The sequence below is a fragment of the Eleutherodactylus coqui genome, chromosome 8 (genome assembly GCF_035609145.1).
Source record: "Eleutherodactylus coqui strain aEleCoq1 chromosome 8, aEleCoq1.hap1, whole genome shotgun sequence".
Taxonomy (NCBI): domain Eukaryota; kingdom Metazoa; phylum Chordata; class Amphibia; order Anura; family Eleutherodactylidae; genus Eleutherodactylus; species Eleutherodactylus coqui.
Window position 1 is genome coordinate 209794103 of NC_089844.1, and position 18032 is coordinate 209812134.

General features: G+C 47.9%; 1 protein-coding gene across 1 annotated transcript in view; it reads left to right on the forward strand.

Annotated features, from left to right (window-relative positions):
• The window catches only part of VPS16 (VPS16 core subunit of CORVET and HOPS complexes), a 105989-nt gene that overhangs the window by 32338 nt on the left and 55619 nt on the right, over nucleotides 1–18032 (forward strand). Inside the window, exons 8-12 of the mRNA XM_066577288.1 lie at nucleotides 9714–9769; nucleotides 11911–11999; nucleotides 12080–12175; nucleotides 13121–13197; nucleotides 14300–14431. Coding sequence (XP_066433385.1) covers nucleotides 9714–9769; nucleotides 11911–11999; nucleotides 12080–12175; nucleotides 13121–13197; nucleotides 14300–14431 — 450 coding nt within the window. The remainder of the gene's footprint in view (nucleotides 1–9713; nucleotides 9770–11910; nucleotides 12000–12079; nucleotides 12176–13120; nucleotides 13198–14299; nucleotides 14432–18032) is intronic.

An 18032-nucleotide genomic window follows, 5' to 3' on the forward strand; every position in this document is an offset into this window, starting at 1 on the left:
CTGCTCCTCCACAGACACTGACAGACATGAGGAGACGCTGCTGTAGTAATACTGTATAATGTCTGCTCCACCACAGGCACTGACAGACATGAGGAGACGCTGCTGTAGTAATACTGTATAATGTCTGCTCCTCCACAGACACTGACAGACATGAGGAGACGCTGCTGTAGTAATACTGTATAATGTCTGCTCCTCCACAGACACTGACAGACATGAGGAGACGCTGCTGTAGTAATACTGTATAATGTCTCCTCCATAGACACTGACAGACATGAGGAGACGCTGCTGTAGTAATACTGTATAATGTCTGCTCCTCCACAGACACTGACAGAGATGAGGAGACGCTGCTGTAGTAATACTGTATAATGTCTGCTCCTCCACAGACACTGACAGACATGAGGAGACGCTGCTGTAGTAATACTGTATAATGTCTGCTCCTCCACAGACACTGACAGACATGAGGAGACGCTGCTGTAGTAATACTGTATAATGTCTGCTCCTCCACAGACACTGACAGACATGAGGAGACGCAGCTGTAGTAATACTGTATAATGTCTGCTCCTCCACAGACACTGACAGACATGAGGAGCCGCTGCTGTAGTAATACTTTATATTGTCTCCTCCACAGACACTGACACACATGAGGAGACGCTGCTGTAGTAATACTGTATAATGTCTCCTCCTCAGACACTGACAGACATGAGGAGACGCTGCTGTAGTAATACTGTATAATGTCTCCTCCACAGACACTGACAGACATGAGGAGACGCTGCTGTAGTAATACTGTATAATGTCTGCTCCTCCACAGACACTGACAGACATGAGGAGCCGCTGCTGTAGTAATACTTTATATTGTCTCCTCCACAGACACTGACAGACATGAGGAGACGCTGCTGTAGTAATACTGTATAATGTCTGCTCCTCCGCAGACACTGACGGACATGAGGAGATGCTGCTGTAGTAATACTGTATAATGTCTGCTCCTCCACAGACACTGACAGACATGAGGAGACGCTGCTGTAGTAATACTGTATAATGTCTGCTCCTTCACAGACACTGACACACATGAGGAGACGCTGCTGTAGTAATACTGTATATTGTCTCCTCCACAGACACTGACGCACATGAGGAGACGCTGCTGTAGTAATACTGTATAATGTCTGCTCCTCTGCAGACACTGACAGACATGAGGAGACGCTGCTGTAGTAATACTGTATAATGTCTGCTCCTCCACAGACACTGATGGACATGAGGAGACGCTGCTGTAGTAATACTGTATAATGTCTCCTCCACAGGCACTGACAGACATGAGAAGACGCTGCTGTAGTAATACTGTATAATGTCTGCTCCTCAACAGACACTGACAGACATGAGGAGACGCTGCTGTAGTAATACTGTATAATATCTCTTCCTCCACAGACATGGACAGACATGAGGAGACGCTGCTGTAGTAATACTGTATAATGTCTGCTCCTCCACAGACACTGACAGACATGAGGAGACGCTGCTGTAGTAATACTGTATAATGTCTCTTCCTCCACAGACATGGACAGACATGAGGAGACGCTGCTGTAGTAATACTGTATAATGTCTCCTCCTCAGACACTGACAGACATGAGGAGATGCTGCTGTAGTAATACTGTATGTCTCCTCCTCAGACACTGACAGACCTGAGGGGACGCTGCTGTAGTAATACTGTATAATGTCTGCTCCTCAACAGACACGGACAGACAGGAGGAGACGCAGCTGTAGTAATACTGTATAATGTCTGCTCCACCACAGGCACTGACAGACATGAGGAGACGCTGCTGTAGTAATACTGTATAATGTCTGCTCCACCACAGGCACTGACAGACATGAGGAGACGCTGCTGTAGTAATACTGTATATTGTCTCCTCCACAGGCACTGACAGACATGAGGAGACGCTGCTGTAGTAATACTGTATATTGTCTCCTCCACAGGCACTGACCGACATGAGGAGACGCTGCTGTAGTAATACTGTATAATGTCTGCTCCTCCACAGACACTGACAGACATGAGGAGTCGCTGCTGTAGTAATACTGTATATTGTCTCCTCCACAGACAATGACAGACGTGAGGAGATGCTGCTCTAGTAATACTGTATAATGACTGCTCCTCCACAGACACTGACGGACATGAGGAGACGCAGCTGTAGTAATACTGTATAATGTCTCCTCCTCTACAGACACTGACAGACATGAGGAGACGCTGCTGTAGTAATACTGTATAATGTCTGCTCCTCCTCAGACACTGACAGACATGAGGAGACGCTGCTGTAGTAATACTGTATAATGTCTGCTCCTCCACAGACACTGACAGACATGAGGAGACGCTGCTGTAGTAATACTGTATAATGTCTGCTCCTCCATGTACACTGACAGACATGAGGAGACGCAGCTGTAGTAATACTGTATAATGTCTGCTCCTCCAGAGACCCTGACAGACATGAGGAGACGCTGCTGTAGTAATACTGTATAATGTCTCCTCCTCCACAGATGCTGACGGACATGAGGAGACGCTGCTGTAGTAATACTGTATAATGTCTGCTCCTCCACAGACACTGACAGACATGAGGAGACGCAGCTGTAGTAATACTGTATAATGTCTGCTCCTCCACAGACACTGACAGACATGAGGAGACGCTGCTGTAGTAATACTGTATAATGTCTGCTCCTCCTCAGACACTGACAGACATGAGGAGATGCTGCTCTAGTAATACTGTATAATGACTGCTCCTCCACAGACACTGACGGACATGAGGAGACGCTGCTGTAGTAATACTGTATAATGTCTCCTCCTCCACAGACACTGACGGACATGAGGAGACGCTGCTGTAGTAATACTGTATAATGTCTCCTCCTCCACAGACGCTGACAGACATGAGGAGACGCTGCTGTAGTAATACTGTATACTGTCTACTCCTCCACAGACACTGACAGATGTAAGGAGACGCTGCTGTAGTAATACTGTATAATGTCTGCTCCTCCTCAGACACTGACAGACATGAGGAGATGCTGCTCTAGTAATACTGTATAATGACTGCTCCTCCACAGACACTGACAGACATGAGGAGATGCTGCTGTAGTAATACTGTATAATGTCTGCTCCTCCATGTACACTGACAGACATGAGGAGACGCTGCTGTAGTAATACTGTATAATGTCTGCTCCTCCACAGACACTGATGGACATGAGGAGACGCTGCTGTAGTAATACTGTATAATGTCTGCTCCTCCTCAGACACTGACAGACATGAGGAGACGCTGCTGTAGTAATACTGTATAATGTCTGCTCCTCCATGTACACTGACAGACATGAGGAGACGCAGCTGTAGTAATACTGTATAATGTCTGCTCCTCCACAGACGCTGACAGACATGAGGAGACGACGCTGTTGTATTACTGTATAATGTCTCCTCCACAGACCCTGACGGACATGAGGAGAGGCTGCTGTAGTGATACTGTATAATGTCTGCTCCTCCACAGACACTGACAGACATGAGGAGACGCTGCTGTAGTATTACTGTATAATGTCTGCTCCTCCACAGACACTGACAGACATGAGGAGACGCTGCTGTAGTAATACTGTATAATGTCTGCTCCTCCACAGACACTGACAGACATGAGGAGACGCTGCTGTAGTAATACTGTATGTCTGCTCCTCCACAGACACTGACGGACATGAGGAGACGCTGCTGTAGTAATACTGTATAATGTCTGCTCCTCCACAGACACTGACAGACATGAGGAGACGCTGCTGTAGTAATACTGTATAATGTCTCCTCCTCCACAGACGCTGACAGACATGAGGAGACGCTGCTGTAGTAATACTGTATAATGTCTCCTCCTCCACAGACACTGACAGACATGAAGAGACGCTGCTGTTGTATTACTGTATAATGTCTCCGCCACAGACACTGATGGACATGAGGAGACGCTGCTGTAGTAATACTGTGTCATGTCTGCTCCTCCTCAGACACTGACAGACATGAGGAGTCGCTGCTGTAGTAATACTGTGTATTGTCTCCTCCACAGACAATGACAGACATGAGGAGACGCTGCTGTAGTAATACTGTATAATGTGTCCTCCTCCACAGACGCTGACAGACATGAGGAGACGCAGCTGTAGTAATACTGTATGATGTCTGCTCCACCACAGGCACTGACAGACATGAGGAGACGCTGCTGTAGTAATACTGTATAATGTCTGCTCCTCCACAGACACTGACAGACCTAAGGAGACGCTGCTGTAGTAATACTGTATAATGTCGCCTCCACAGACACTGACAGACATGAGGAGATGCAGCTGTAGTAATACTGTCTACTCCTCCACAGACACTGACAGACGTAAGGAGACGCTGCTGTAGTAATACTGTATAATGTCGCCTCCACAGACACTGACAGACATGAGGAGATGCAGCTGTAGTAATACTGTCTACTCCTCCACAGACACTGACAGACATGAGGAGATGCAGCTGTAGTAATATTGTATAATGTCTGCTCCTCCATGTACACTGACAGACATGAGGAGACGCTGCTGTAGTAATACTGTATAATGTCTCCTCCTCAGACACTGACAGACATGAGGAGACGCTGCTGTAGTAATACTGTATAATGTCTGCTCCACCACAGGCACTGACAGACATGAGGAGACGCTGCTGTAGTAATACTGTATAATGTCTCCTCCATAGACACTGACAGACATGAGGAGACGCTGCTGTAGTAATACTGTATAATGTCTGCTCCACCACAGGCACTGACAGACATGAGGAGACGCTGCGGTAGTAATACTGTATAATGTCTCCTCCACAGACACTGACAGACATGGGAAGACGCTGCTGTAGTAATACTGTATAATGTCTGCTCCTCCACAGACACTGACAGACATGAGGAGACGCTGCTGTAGTAATACTGTATAATGTCTCCTCCTCCACAGACACTGACAGACATGAGGAGTCGCTGCTGTAGTAATCCTGTATAATGTCTGCTCCATAGACACTGACAGACATGAGGAGACGCTGCTGTAGTAATACTGTATAATGTGTCCTCCACAGACACTGACAGATGTAAGGAGACGCTGCTGTAGTAATACTGTATAATGTGTCCTCCACAGACACTGACAAACATGAGGAGACGCTGCTGTAGTAATACTGTATAATGTCTCCTCCACAGACGCTGACAGACATGAGGAGACGCAGCTGTAGTAATACTGTATGATGTCTGCTCCACCACAGACACTGACAGACATGAGGAGACGCTGCTGTAGTAATACTGTATAATGTCTGCTCCTCCACAGACACTGACAGACATGAGGAGACGCTGCTGTAGTAATACTGTATAATGTCTGCTCCTCCACAGACACTGACAGACATGAGCAGACGCTGCTGTAGTAATACTGTATAATGACTCCTCCTCCACAGACGCTGACAGGCATGAGGAGACGCTGCTGTTGTATTACTGTATAATGTCTGCTCCTCCACAGACACTGACAGACGTGAGGAGACGCTACTGTAGTAATACTGTATAATGTCTCCTCCACAGACACTGACAGACATGAGGAGACGCAGCTGTAGTAATACTGTATAATGTCTGCTCCACCACAGGCACTGACGGACATGAGGAGACGCTGCTGTAGTAATACTGTATAATGTCTGCTCCTCCACAGACACTGACAGACGTGAGGAGACGCTGCTGTAGTAATACTGTATATTGTCTCCTCCACAGACACTGACAGACATGAGGAGACGCTGCTGTAGTAATACTGTATAATGTGTCCTCCACAGACACTGACAGACATGAGGAGACGCAGCTGTAGTTATACTGTATATTGTCTCCTCCACAGACACTGACGGACATGAGGAGACGCTGCTGTAGTAATACTGTATATTGTCTCCTCCACAGACACTGACGGACATGAGGAGACGCTGCTGTAGTAATACTGTATAATGTCTGTTACTCCACAGACACTGACAGACATGAGGAGACGCAGCTGTAGTAATACTGTATAATGTCTGCTCCACAGACACTGACAGACATGAGGAGACGCTGCTGTAGTAATACTGTATAATGTCTCCTCCACAGACACTGACAGACGTAAGGAGACGCTGCTGTAGTAATACTATATAATGTCTCCTCCACAGACACTGCCAGACGTAAGGAGACGCTGCTGTAGTAATACTGTATAATGTGTCCTCCTCCACAGACACTGACAGACATGAGGAGACGCTGCTGTAGTAATACTGTATAATGTCTCCTCCTCCACAGACGCTGACAGACATGAGGAGACGCTGCTGTAGTAATACTGTATAATGTCTGCCCCTCCACAGACAGTGACAGACATGAGGAGACGCTGCTGTAGTATTACTGTATAATGTCTGCTCCTCCACAGACACTGACAGACATGAGGAGACGCTGCTGTAGTAATACTGTATAATGTCTGCTCCTCCACAGACACTGACAGACATGAGGAGACGCTGCTGTAGTATTACTGTATAATGTCTGCTCCTCCACCATAGACACTGACAGACATGAGGAGACGCTGCCGTAGTATTACTGTATAATGTCTGCTCCTCCACAGACACTGACAGACATGAGGAGACGCTGCTGTAGTAATACTGTATAATGTCTGCTCCTCCACAGACACTGACAGACATGAGGAGACGCTGCTGTAGTATTACTGTATAATGTCTGCTCCTCCACCATAGACACTGACAGACATGAAGAGACGCTGCTGTAGTAATACTGTATAATGTCTGCTCCTCCACAGACACTGACAGACATGAGGAGACGCTGCTGTAGTAATACTGTATAATGTCTGCTCCTCCACAGACACTGACAGACATGAGGAGACGCTGCTGTAGTAATACTGTATAACGTCTGCTCCTCCACAGACACTGACAGACATGAGGAGACGCTGCTGTAGTAATACTGTATAATGTCTGCTCCTCCACAGACACTGACAGACATGAGGAGACGCTGCTGTAGTATTACTGTATAATGTCTGCTCCTCCATAGACACTGACAGACATGAGGAGACGCTGCTGTAGTAATACTGTATAATGTCTGCTCCACCACAGACACTGACAGACATGAGGAGACGCTGCTGTAGTAATACTGTATAATGTCTCCTCCACAGACACTGACAGACATGAGGAGACGCTGCTGTAGTAATACTGTATAATGTCTCCTCCACAGACACTGACAGACATGAGGAGACGCTGCTGTAGTAATACTGTATAATGTCTGCTCCTCCACAGACACTGACAGACATGAGGAGACGCTGCTGTAGTAATACTGTATAATGTCTGCTCCTCCACAGACACTGACAGACATGAGGAGACGCTGCTGTAGTAATACTGTATAATGTCTGCTCCTCCACAGACACTGACAGACATGAGGAGACGCTGCTGTAGTATTACTGTATAATGTCTGCTCCTCCATAGACACTGACAGACATGAGGAGACGCTGCTGTAGTATTACTGTATAATGTCTGCTCCTCCATAGACACTGATAGACATGAGGAGACGCTGCTGTAGTATTACTGTATAATGTCTGCTCCTCCACAGACACTGACAGACATGAGGAGACGCTGCTGTAGTATTACTGTATAATGTCTGCTCCTCCATAGACACTGACAGACATGAGGAGACGCTGCTGTAGTATTACTGTATAATGTCTGCTTCTCCATAGACACTGACAGACATGAGGAGACGCTGCTGTAGTATTACTGTATAATGTCTGCTCCTCCACAGACACTGACAGACATGAGGAGACGCTGCTGTAGTATTACTGTATAATGTCTGCTCCTCCTCAGACACTGACAGACATGAGGAGACACTGCTGTAGTAATACTGTATAATGTCTGCTCCTCCACAGACGCTGACAGACATGAGGAGACGCTGCTGTAGTAATACTGTATAATGTCTCCTCCTCCACAGACACTGACAGACATGAGGAGACGCTGCTGTAGTAATACTGTATAATGTCTGCTCCTCCACAGACACTGACAGACATGAGGAGACGCTGCGGTAGTAATACTGTATAATGTCTGCTCCTCCACAGACACTGATAGACATGAGGCGACGCTGCTGTAGTAATACTGTATAATGTCTGCTCCTCCATGTACACTGACAGACATGAGGAGACGCTGCTGTAGTAATACTGTATAATATCTGCTCGCCCACAGACACTGATAGACATGAGGAGACGCTGCTGTAGTAATACTGTATATTGTCTCCTCCACAGACACTGATAGACATGAGGAGACGCTGCTGTAGTAATACTGTATAATGTCTCCCTCACAGACCCTGTCCGACATTATACAGAGGTCATGGCGAACCATTTAGAGACAGAGTGCCCAAATTGCAACCCAAAAGCCACGTATTTATTGCAAAGTGCCAATACGTCAGGGAGTGGGGCTTATCACGACGTATGATTTTTTTTTTTTTTTTTTTTTACCCCTGTGGTTCTAAAAAAAAGGACACGGCCACTTTTAAATAGACAGTGTGCAGATTTTGACAGCTTTTTTGTACTCGGCGGAAATTTCTGCAGCATATCCACATCCAAAAGTCTCGTGTGGCGCAGAGTGTAAGCTCTCGCCTACGACCTGGAGGTTGCAAGTTCAATCCCCACATGCGTCAGGTAGCCGGCTCAAGGTTGACTCAGCCTTCCATCCTTCCGAGGTCGGTAAAATGAGAACGCAGCTTGGTCGGGGGTAATAAATAATAATTACCTGAAAGCGCTGCGTAATAAGTTGGCGCTATACAAATACCAAGATTTAATTTAATTTTTTTTTAAAAAGCAGTCAAAATCTGCATGCTGTCTATCTTGAAACAGCCCTGCCCATTTCCACAGGATGGAAGGCTGAGTCAACCTTGAGCTGGCTATCTGAACCAAAGCGGGGATTGAACTTGCAACCTTCAGGTTGTGAGCAAGAGCTTAAGACTGCATTCTGCTGCCTTAACATTATGTGCCACACCAGTGCACAATGCGATTCTTCAATGAAGAGGCTTCTTCATACATTAGTCACACCTCTGCTCCTCCAGCCAGCAGCCGCCATTGATTCCTGGTAGAATTTCTGCCAGTTCCTGTCCTAAATTACACATCTGTTGATCAGAGTCGGCCATGCGGTCGCCCCCTCCAAGCCACACCCCCTTCTTAGGAAAGTAAGGAGAGTGTAGTGACAAATTTTGTCGCAAATGATGATTATGACAAAAATGTCATCTTTTTAACGCCAGATTTCTGACCTAGAAGCCGTCCTAAATTCCCCCCTGAGTGTCTCTAAGGCTGCCTGTCCACGGGTGTTTTTGCATTGCGTTTCCCGCGGCGATAATCCTACGGGGAACGTGTTGCTGCGCCCCTGTCCATGAGTGGAGAATCATGGTGATTCTCCACTCGTGGGTGGCCAATCGCAGCATGCTGCGAAATGCGGCGATTCTCGGCGGTGAGCCTATCTGTCAGGTAGGCTGACCCAGAGATTCGTCTGCTGGCTCCTGCTCCCGGGCAGCGGCTCCCGCAACACCCATGGACAGGCAGCCTTAGTAATCGGGTGACACAGGACTGCCACACTGCGACTTCTCTGCAGAAATATTTCTTCATCCTTTGAGTAACTATCGTAACATTTAGTGGAGATGGCGGCAAAGAAAGGAGAAACCATATTGATGTTTACATGTTTTTTCTTCCTTTCTCTTTAGGATAAACTTTGTGAGGTAACCTCAGAAATAAGACAAGCGCCAAAACAAATGTCCTGGTAAATGCCTTTTCGCCTTCACTCTCCTCTTTACATAGATTTCAATCGGCTTAAGAAAAAAAGGGGGGTTTCCATTTACCGTATATACTCGAGTAATAGCCGACCCGAGTATAAGCTGAGTCAATAAGTGTTATCACAAAAAAGTGGTAAAACTCATTGACTCGAGTATAAGCCGAGCTATACTCCAGTATATACTAGGTAAAAAGAAAAACAATACTCCCCTCTCAGCCAGCGTCTGTGTACCTGGCGCGATGCTGTCTCCGGCGGTGCCGCAAGCTGCTTCAGTCTTCTCTCCGCTGTCATCTCCCCGACTTGGTTTTGAAATCCCCGCCGTCAGTGCTGTGTAAGGAAGCTCTGGGATTGTATCAAGACACTCGCTGAATGGCTGTGATTGGTTTAATGAGCATCGGCTGTGATTGGCCGGCGCTCGATCCAATCACAGTGCTGCCAGCAGGGATTTCAAAACCAAGCCGGGGAGAAGACTGAAGCAGCTTGCCGCACCGCCAGGGACAGCATTGTGGTGGGAGATGAGTATTGAGGTTTTTTGTTTTTTGGGTTTTTTTTTTTTTTTTTTCTTTGTGGGTGGGGTGGAATCCCGAGAATGGAGAGTACTGTTTGCCCCACTTCCGGCCACAGCAGCATTGCTGTTTCCACCGGAGTGAAGTCGCTCTGAACGGAGCGCTGTTCATTTCAGTGGGGCTGATGGAAATAGCTGAGAGCTATAGCCTTGGCTATTCCATCAGCCCCATTGAAATGAATGGAGTGACACCCTGCATGTGCTGCTAGCACTCCATACACTTTGGGCAGAGCAGTAATGCTGCTGTTACTGGAAGTGGGACCAGCCAGATGCCCCGTTCTTGGGATTGGTGGGAGTCCCAGTGGTCAGACCCCACAATTTATCCGTTTTCACCCATCCAGTGAGGAAAAAGCTTCCTTACACGAATACCCTTTAACTAAAACCGCCAAGTCCTTTTCCATGTCGGTTTAGCCCAGTGGTGTCCTATTTACCGGTAGTACATAAGGCCTCACTCACATAGGTGCTTGCAGTAAATCCAGCCCATAGCATGCTGTGAGAATACGCGATTTCCTGCCCATGCTGTGATTTTGTGCAGGCTATGCACAGCCACCTTCCATTTTAGTCAATGGAAGCCGTCCGTCCTGCGGCCATTCTGCAATCATCATTGCAGAATGGCCGCAGGAGCCGCGTCATCACCATAGTGACTGCGTAGTGCCCTCTGTACTGCGCATGTGCAACGGCGCTCCGTCCGGTATATCCGCAGCAGAGGAGAAGACGGCAGAGAGGTACGCTAGGGTCACCAGCCGGGCATTGGGTTTAAGTCTGCTGCAGGGTCCGACCCGCTCGTGTGCAGGCGGCCTTAAAGTGATATTGAAAATGGGCTGTGAAATTTTCAAATAAGTGCCTCCAACATGTGCCCAGAAAGGGTTACAAAGGGTATGGTTTCTCCTTAAGGAGAGCACCTAGTAAGGAGACTTATAAGGCCATCCATGCTCCTCCTGAGAGATTTATGCAAATGGCAAGATGTAGCATTGCCTCTGCAGCGCCACCTGTTGGAAGGCAGCATTCCTGTCAATATGAGACCATTTAACATGACTGGGGATTATGAGCCAAAGCCAGAAGGAAAAGATGGTCATGTACAGACAGACGTTTCAGCATTTGTGCCCCTCCACAATGTGCAGTAGGTTTGCTGGCTTTGTTAGTGAGAGGCCTATAGATCCGGGTCGGGAAGAGGATCCCTTCTCCTTAGGGAGAGCACATTGTGAGGAGACTTCAAAGGCCACCATGCTGCTCTGGGGTGTTTAGTCAAGTGGGAGATGCCAAGAGCTAGCTGTCTGTGCATGGGTTATCTTTTCCTTCTGGAGGAGGCTCTGGCTTTGGCTCACATTCCTGGTCATCAGTACAAGGCTTGTTGAAGGTGTGACTCTTGACTTGCAGGACAGCTGCCTTCCAACAGATGGCGCTGTGGAGGCGTTGATTCCATTTCCCATTGCCAGTAAGGGCTATGATGATGCAGTACAGCAAGTTGTTAGCTGCTACCGTAGTCTTCCTCACAGTGACCTGCAGGTAAAGTGTTAGATGTATGTATAGATGGCTTTAGTTGGTTTTACCTGCTGTCTTATAGGTGCATCAGACCACGAAGCAAACAAGCTGCAGTTGTCGTCCTCTGGGACAAGTTGTTTCTTGTTGCTGGACCTGCCAGCGAGAACATTTTGTATCCTTTTCCGTTTGCTTTCCTCGTGGTAAGTACATGCGTTAAGTGATGAGATGTTAAATCCTTGACAGCGGTCACATATTCCCTTTGGACGAGGAAACCTTCATCGTGTCTGAACTTGATGGCGTCCGGCTCATCTCTCACTCCACACATGAATTTCTTCATGAAATCCCAAGTAGGTGTCCCATCGACCGGGCTGTGGGGTTGTAAGCTAAACCAACTCTGCATAACTGGAGCACATGTTCCTCTTAAAGGGGTTCTGACATGAATAATGTTTTTATGCTTTAGCAGCCATTGTTCCCTGGTGTGCCTAATGGACCCAGGGAACCCATGGGTTAATGGCTGCTAAAGCATAAAAAGATAATACTTACCTGTTCTTCTGTTGTTGTTGACATCAGGGGGGTCTTCTCCCGGCAGGCGCTGTTCCTCCTCTTCTGTCTGCACGAGCCGCGCCACTCCGGGATCGCGCGCATGCGCAGTGGAGAGGTGCCCTCTGACAGGAGTCAGGACGGGCTGCGTCTCCACTGCGCATGCGCAGCACTCTGGAGTTCAGCAGGACGGACGGGCCGCCCACAGCAAGCACTGCTTGTGACGTGCTTGCTGTGAGCGGCCCGTCCGTTCACCTCGGAAGTGCCTGATGGACGGACCAGAGCCGGAAGCGCTCTTTTTGACCGCTCCTGCTCTGCTTTAAAGGCACAGAAGAAGATGCCGGCTGGAGGGGACATGCCTGGCGATCGGGCCAGGCCAGGCAAGGTGAGTACAAATTTTTTTTTTTGATGTCAGAACCCCTTTAACTATTACTGCATATAGTACAAGCGATCAAGTGATTGCAAGTCCCCTGTGGGCCTGTAGATGGGGTGACTATTGCCCAAATTTGCTGTTCCCAATGGTAATTCTGGCAGTAATCGCCCCGTGCGAAGGTACCGTTTAGTTAGAGTGCAGGAGCAGCTGAGAATGGAGAAGGTGGTCTGCAGAAACTAGGGAGCATTTCTGTGTATTGCTGCCCCTGGGAATGCCTTTCCCTCTCTCATGTCAGCAGCTCCAGCTTCTAGTGTCTATGAGGGGGGATCCTGTGGGGGTTTGAATGAAGAAAATAATGCAAATGTTTTTTGCTTTTTAGAAGCAAATGAAGAAATTTTTAAAATAGCTTCCATGGCCCCGGGTGCACTTCTAATGGAAGCACAAAAGGAATATGAGGTAAATGTCCTATTGAAATGATCCTAATTTTGTATTTGCATGGTGGAAAGCCAAATCTATTTTTGCATAAACCAGTAATATGCATTTCTGTAATATTCTTGCATTAAAAATGTTGCTTTACTGCTGTAAATCACGTTTGCAGTGGCTTCCACTAGGGGTCTCCCTTCCAGCATTTCTGCAATCCACTGTCTGTCATTGGGTACAGAGCTTCTGTAGTAACAAGGAGATGGGGACTTTTCTATTGCAACAGGGGGAGGAGCTATCTTCACAGGCGTCTCCCTGTCCTCTTGCAGTCTGACAGATCTGCAGACAGTGTTAATCTCCACAGTCTCTGCTTTTCCTGCGGTTACAGCATGTGTGTGCATTACACATACATATAGTGACTTGACTAACTATTTGGCCAGAATGTCTGATCATTCTGGGAAAGCAGAACATTTGTGACTGAAGTAGTTTGTGACAGGCGCATGGATTTCTGCACACCTTAGGCCTCATGTCCACGGGCAAAATTGTGGAATCTGCGTGGGTCACTCGCAGTTCAATATGCCCATAGACATTCATTAGGCATCCCCAGGTAATTGGATACCTGCGGATGTAAGTTTTTCCCGGAGTGCGGATCGCACATGCAGGAAAACACCAGCAGCATGCTCCATTTTCTGCGTTTTCCCGCACGGATGGCTTCCACACTTGAGATTCTATACTTGGAAGCGGTGCATGCCCGTGAACATCCGAGGTCACATGACTGTGGGAGTAACGGTCCTTAAGGCACATGCGTAGTACGCCGCTAAAGTCTCAGCAAGTTGGGGGGAGCTGAGGGGCGTTAGGGTTTACTATGGCACCTGCATGGGATTACAGCTAAAAAGAGATATTGGTATGCATGCCAATCAAGAATGGGCAGCCTGGCACGGTGCGGAGGGGAAATCTGATTCTTCAACTCGTTTTACTACAGCATGGGAGAACTTCAGTAGCAGATAGTAAAGTTACCGGACGTGGAGTGCAGAACCAACAAGGGAATCTCATTAGTAGCGCTGCTGAAGGTTTATCTTGTATTGTAAAACCTGCCGACGGGTTCCCTTTAAGGATTGTCCCTTTGTCTTCTCTATAGAAAGAAAGTCAGAAGGCTGATGACTACCTCCGGGAGATAAAGGATCAAAACCTGCTTCCAGAAGCTGTGGCCAAATGCATCGAAGCAGCCGGTTACGAACATTCAACAGAACTTCAGAAATCCCTTCTGAGGGTAAGGTGGCGTTACTACTTCAAGTGCTCTTAAAGGGGTTGTCCCGCGCCCAAACGGGTTTTTTTTTTTTTTTCAACCCCCCCCCCCCCGTTCGGCGCGAGACAACCCCGATGCAGGGGTTGAAAAAGAACACCGGAGAGTGCTTACCTGAATCCCTGCGCTCCGGTGACTTCTTACTTACCTGATGAAGATGGCCGCCGGGATCTTCTCACTCGGTGGACCGCAGGGCTTCTGTGCGGTCCATTGCCGATTCCAGCCTCCTGATTGGCTGGAATCGGCACGTGACGGGGCGGAGCTACAAGGAGCTACACGGAGCCCCATTGAGAAAAGAAGAAGACCCGGACTGCGCAAGCGCGGCTAATTTGGCCATTAGACGGCGAAAATTAGTCGGCTCCATGGAAACAGGGACGCCAGCAACGGAACAGGTAAGTGAAAAACTTCTTATAACTTCTGTATGGCTCATAATTAATGCACAATGTACATTACAAAGTGCATTAATATGGCCATACAGAAGTGTATAGACCCACTTGCTGCCGCGGGACAACCCCTTTAATTGTCATTTTAGAGCATTATATATGCAGAACATAGAAAATACGTATGACTTGGGGCTCCTGCACGCTGGCGAGGGCGATGTTGGGCTGTGATTCACGGCCTGATATCACCTTCGCAATCCTTCTGAAAACCCATGGATGCGAGGCGGTTTCACATGAACACCACCTCACATCCCTACGGGGGTTCCCTTCTTCTCTCGCCGCAGCAGGATATCGCTTCTCCTCTCCCATTGTTTTCAATGGGGCCCGTTCTGCTGCCGCCATCCCCATTGAGAACGATGGGTGATATCGCGAAAAGAAACGAGATGCTGCAATGTTGTTTTTTTGTTCACGCAGCATCACAGGAGTGAAAACCTCAAAAATGAGAATGAAACCTTTGAAAATCATTGGTTTCATCATCATGTGTTTTCACTCCCTATCGCATCACAGTTTTCTCACTAGTGTGAAGGAGCCCTAAGCGAGGGATAGACAGGGATAGAGGGAGCGACGACCCGGCTTACAATCTACATGGAGACCGCAGGTGAGGGTAGAAGCTGCTCCTGTGTTGCAGCAGGGTTACAGAGGTTCTAATCTCTTTGTATTGGTTGTAGGGCGCTCCAGTAGGTAGGGCACTTAGAGAAAGTAGCGATGAAGAAGAGTAGGAGCTCTCACCTGATTGCGTTGTGTTCTCGGCCCAACGAACTACAGCAGCTGTTCAAGAGACACAGGGAACCCCGTCTGCAATGCAAAGAGGTAGGCAACAAGGAGGCCCGTAGCGCTCGGACAGAAGAGTTGGGTGGGATGGCTGGAGAATGCAGGCAATCTGTAATGGACAACGCATTCCGGCAAAAGACTAATGCCCTTGTCTGGCCCCCATGAAGCCAGTCAAAGGCATTGGTCCTATGCCAGAATGTGTTACCCATTACATATTGCCTGCATTCTCTGTCCATCCTGCCCAACCCTCTTCTCTCTGAGCGCCGCGGGCCTCTATGTTTCCTACTTCTTTGCCCTATAGATTGCAGGCTGTTCTACAGATATGGGTCTTCAGGTTGAAACCTTTACTGCAGGAAGAGCAAACCTGTGGGACCACATCCATAGCTTCATTAATAAGCTTGTAGAGAATATGGATTTTTGTCATCGGGTATAGTGGTGATGATGCAATCACTTAGGCTGCCTGCAGATGAACTGGTCAGATTCCACATGTAGGAGCCCGTAGCGGAATCCGACCCTGTGCCTGGCCGGTTACCCCCTACCTTTCCTCTTTTTCTGTACTGTGGACGGCTGCGGGAAGCTGCCATCACACATGCGCAGTAAGGAATTTTTAAATCCATTTTTTTAAATGTTAATTTTTTGATGTCGGTGTCAATCTGCAATGTCAATTACGAATGGGCTGTGGGTCCGGCTGCGTCATTGACTTGAATGGAAGCAATCCCTGCGGACACCGCACAAAAGTAGAGCATGCTGCGACTTTTTTTTTTTTCTTCTTCCTCCATTTGTGGAAACCGCAATTGGTTTCCGTGAGGGTGCAGCAGGAAGAAGCGACTTTCCATAGCCGTGTATAAACGGTATTTGCTGCGGATCCGCGGTGTGGATGCTGACCGTGGATTCCACAATGCAAATCCGTTGGTGTGCAGGCTGCCTTATACTTGTATTGCAACGTTTCTGTATTGAAGTCCTCTATGTAGTATTTTTACAGGATTGTATCACAATTACAAGCTCTTCCCTATCCACAGACTGTCCACAGGATAGGGGATAACTTGCTGATTGGCAGGGGTCTCAGCAGTGTATCCCTCCATTTTGGAGACCTTAAAGGGGTTGTCTAGTCATATTCCCATCTTCCTCCCCGTGGGCTTACTGCACTATTGGTATTTAACGTAGAATGCTGATCCAGGGATCAGGAAGATTTTAAAGGGCTTATACTGCAATCAACTTTTATCACATAGGCATAGGATATGTCACGAAAGGGGTTGTCCAGCTGTGAACTACTAGGATAGGCCATCAATAGATCGTGGGCATATACCCCTGTGACCTCTGACAATCAGGTCTTTGCCAGGATGGTGTGCTTAGGCATTAAGCTGATTTTTACAGGAAGCTAACAGCTCTCTTCCCACTGTAGTGGCCATGCTTGGTATTACAGGCAGAATTCTCATTCACTTTAATGAAAACTTGTTCTGCAATACCAAGCCTGGCCACTGCAGTGGGAATGGAGCTGTCTGCTTCCTGCAGAAATCGGCTCAATGGATGAGCCCACCGCTCTGGCAAACAGTTGATCGGGGACCGCTGCGGCTGACAGGTGAGTCGCGGCGGGGAGCAGGGGAGAGCGGGCGGGAGAGAGAGATCTCCCCTCCGTTCCTCCCCGCTCTCCCGCGCACATAGGCCAGCAATAGTTTGACTATGCAACCCCTTTAAAGTCTGATGGGTGGGGGTCACATCACTGAGACTTACACGGATCTCGAACGGCTGGTCCTGTGTGCTTCTTTTCTCTTAGTTGCAGGATCACTGTACTTTCCCCACAGTGTGGAGGGATGGAGTGGCAGTCATAGATGCGGTGCCATTCCATTCATCTTCGATCAGACTGCTAGAGTTGGCCAAGTGCTTGTACTCGCTTAGCTGATTGAAATGAGTAGAGCGGTGCTGCACACGCATGACCACCAGTCTATTCAGTCTCCACATCACTGATGGTGGGTGCAGCGAATCCACAATGATGAGAAGAGGGGGACTCTGAATCCTGGTTCTCCAGTTTGCTGAGGGCCTTAGCTGTAAGGGCCCATTTACACTGAAAAACTATTGCTCAAAAGTCGCTCAAATGACCGTTTGACAGTTTTGAGCGATCATCTTTGCATAACTGTAAGTAGCTAATTGGCTACTAAAGAGTTAATGCAGGCGGAGCGGGTTTACCACCGTGATAGTTTGACGAACAATGCAGCTGTTTTGAATATGCAAACAGTTGCTCCGTTCTCTGTGCTTTCAACTGGTGTCCCGCTGAGAACTGCCAGCGGGATACCAGCCAAAAGAATACTATCAGCAGCGCCCACTGAGAAAATCGGTGTGCGGCGCTGATAAGGCTTATT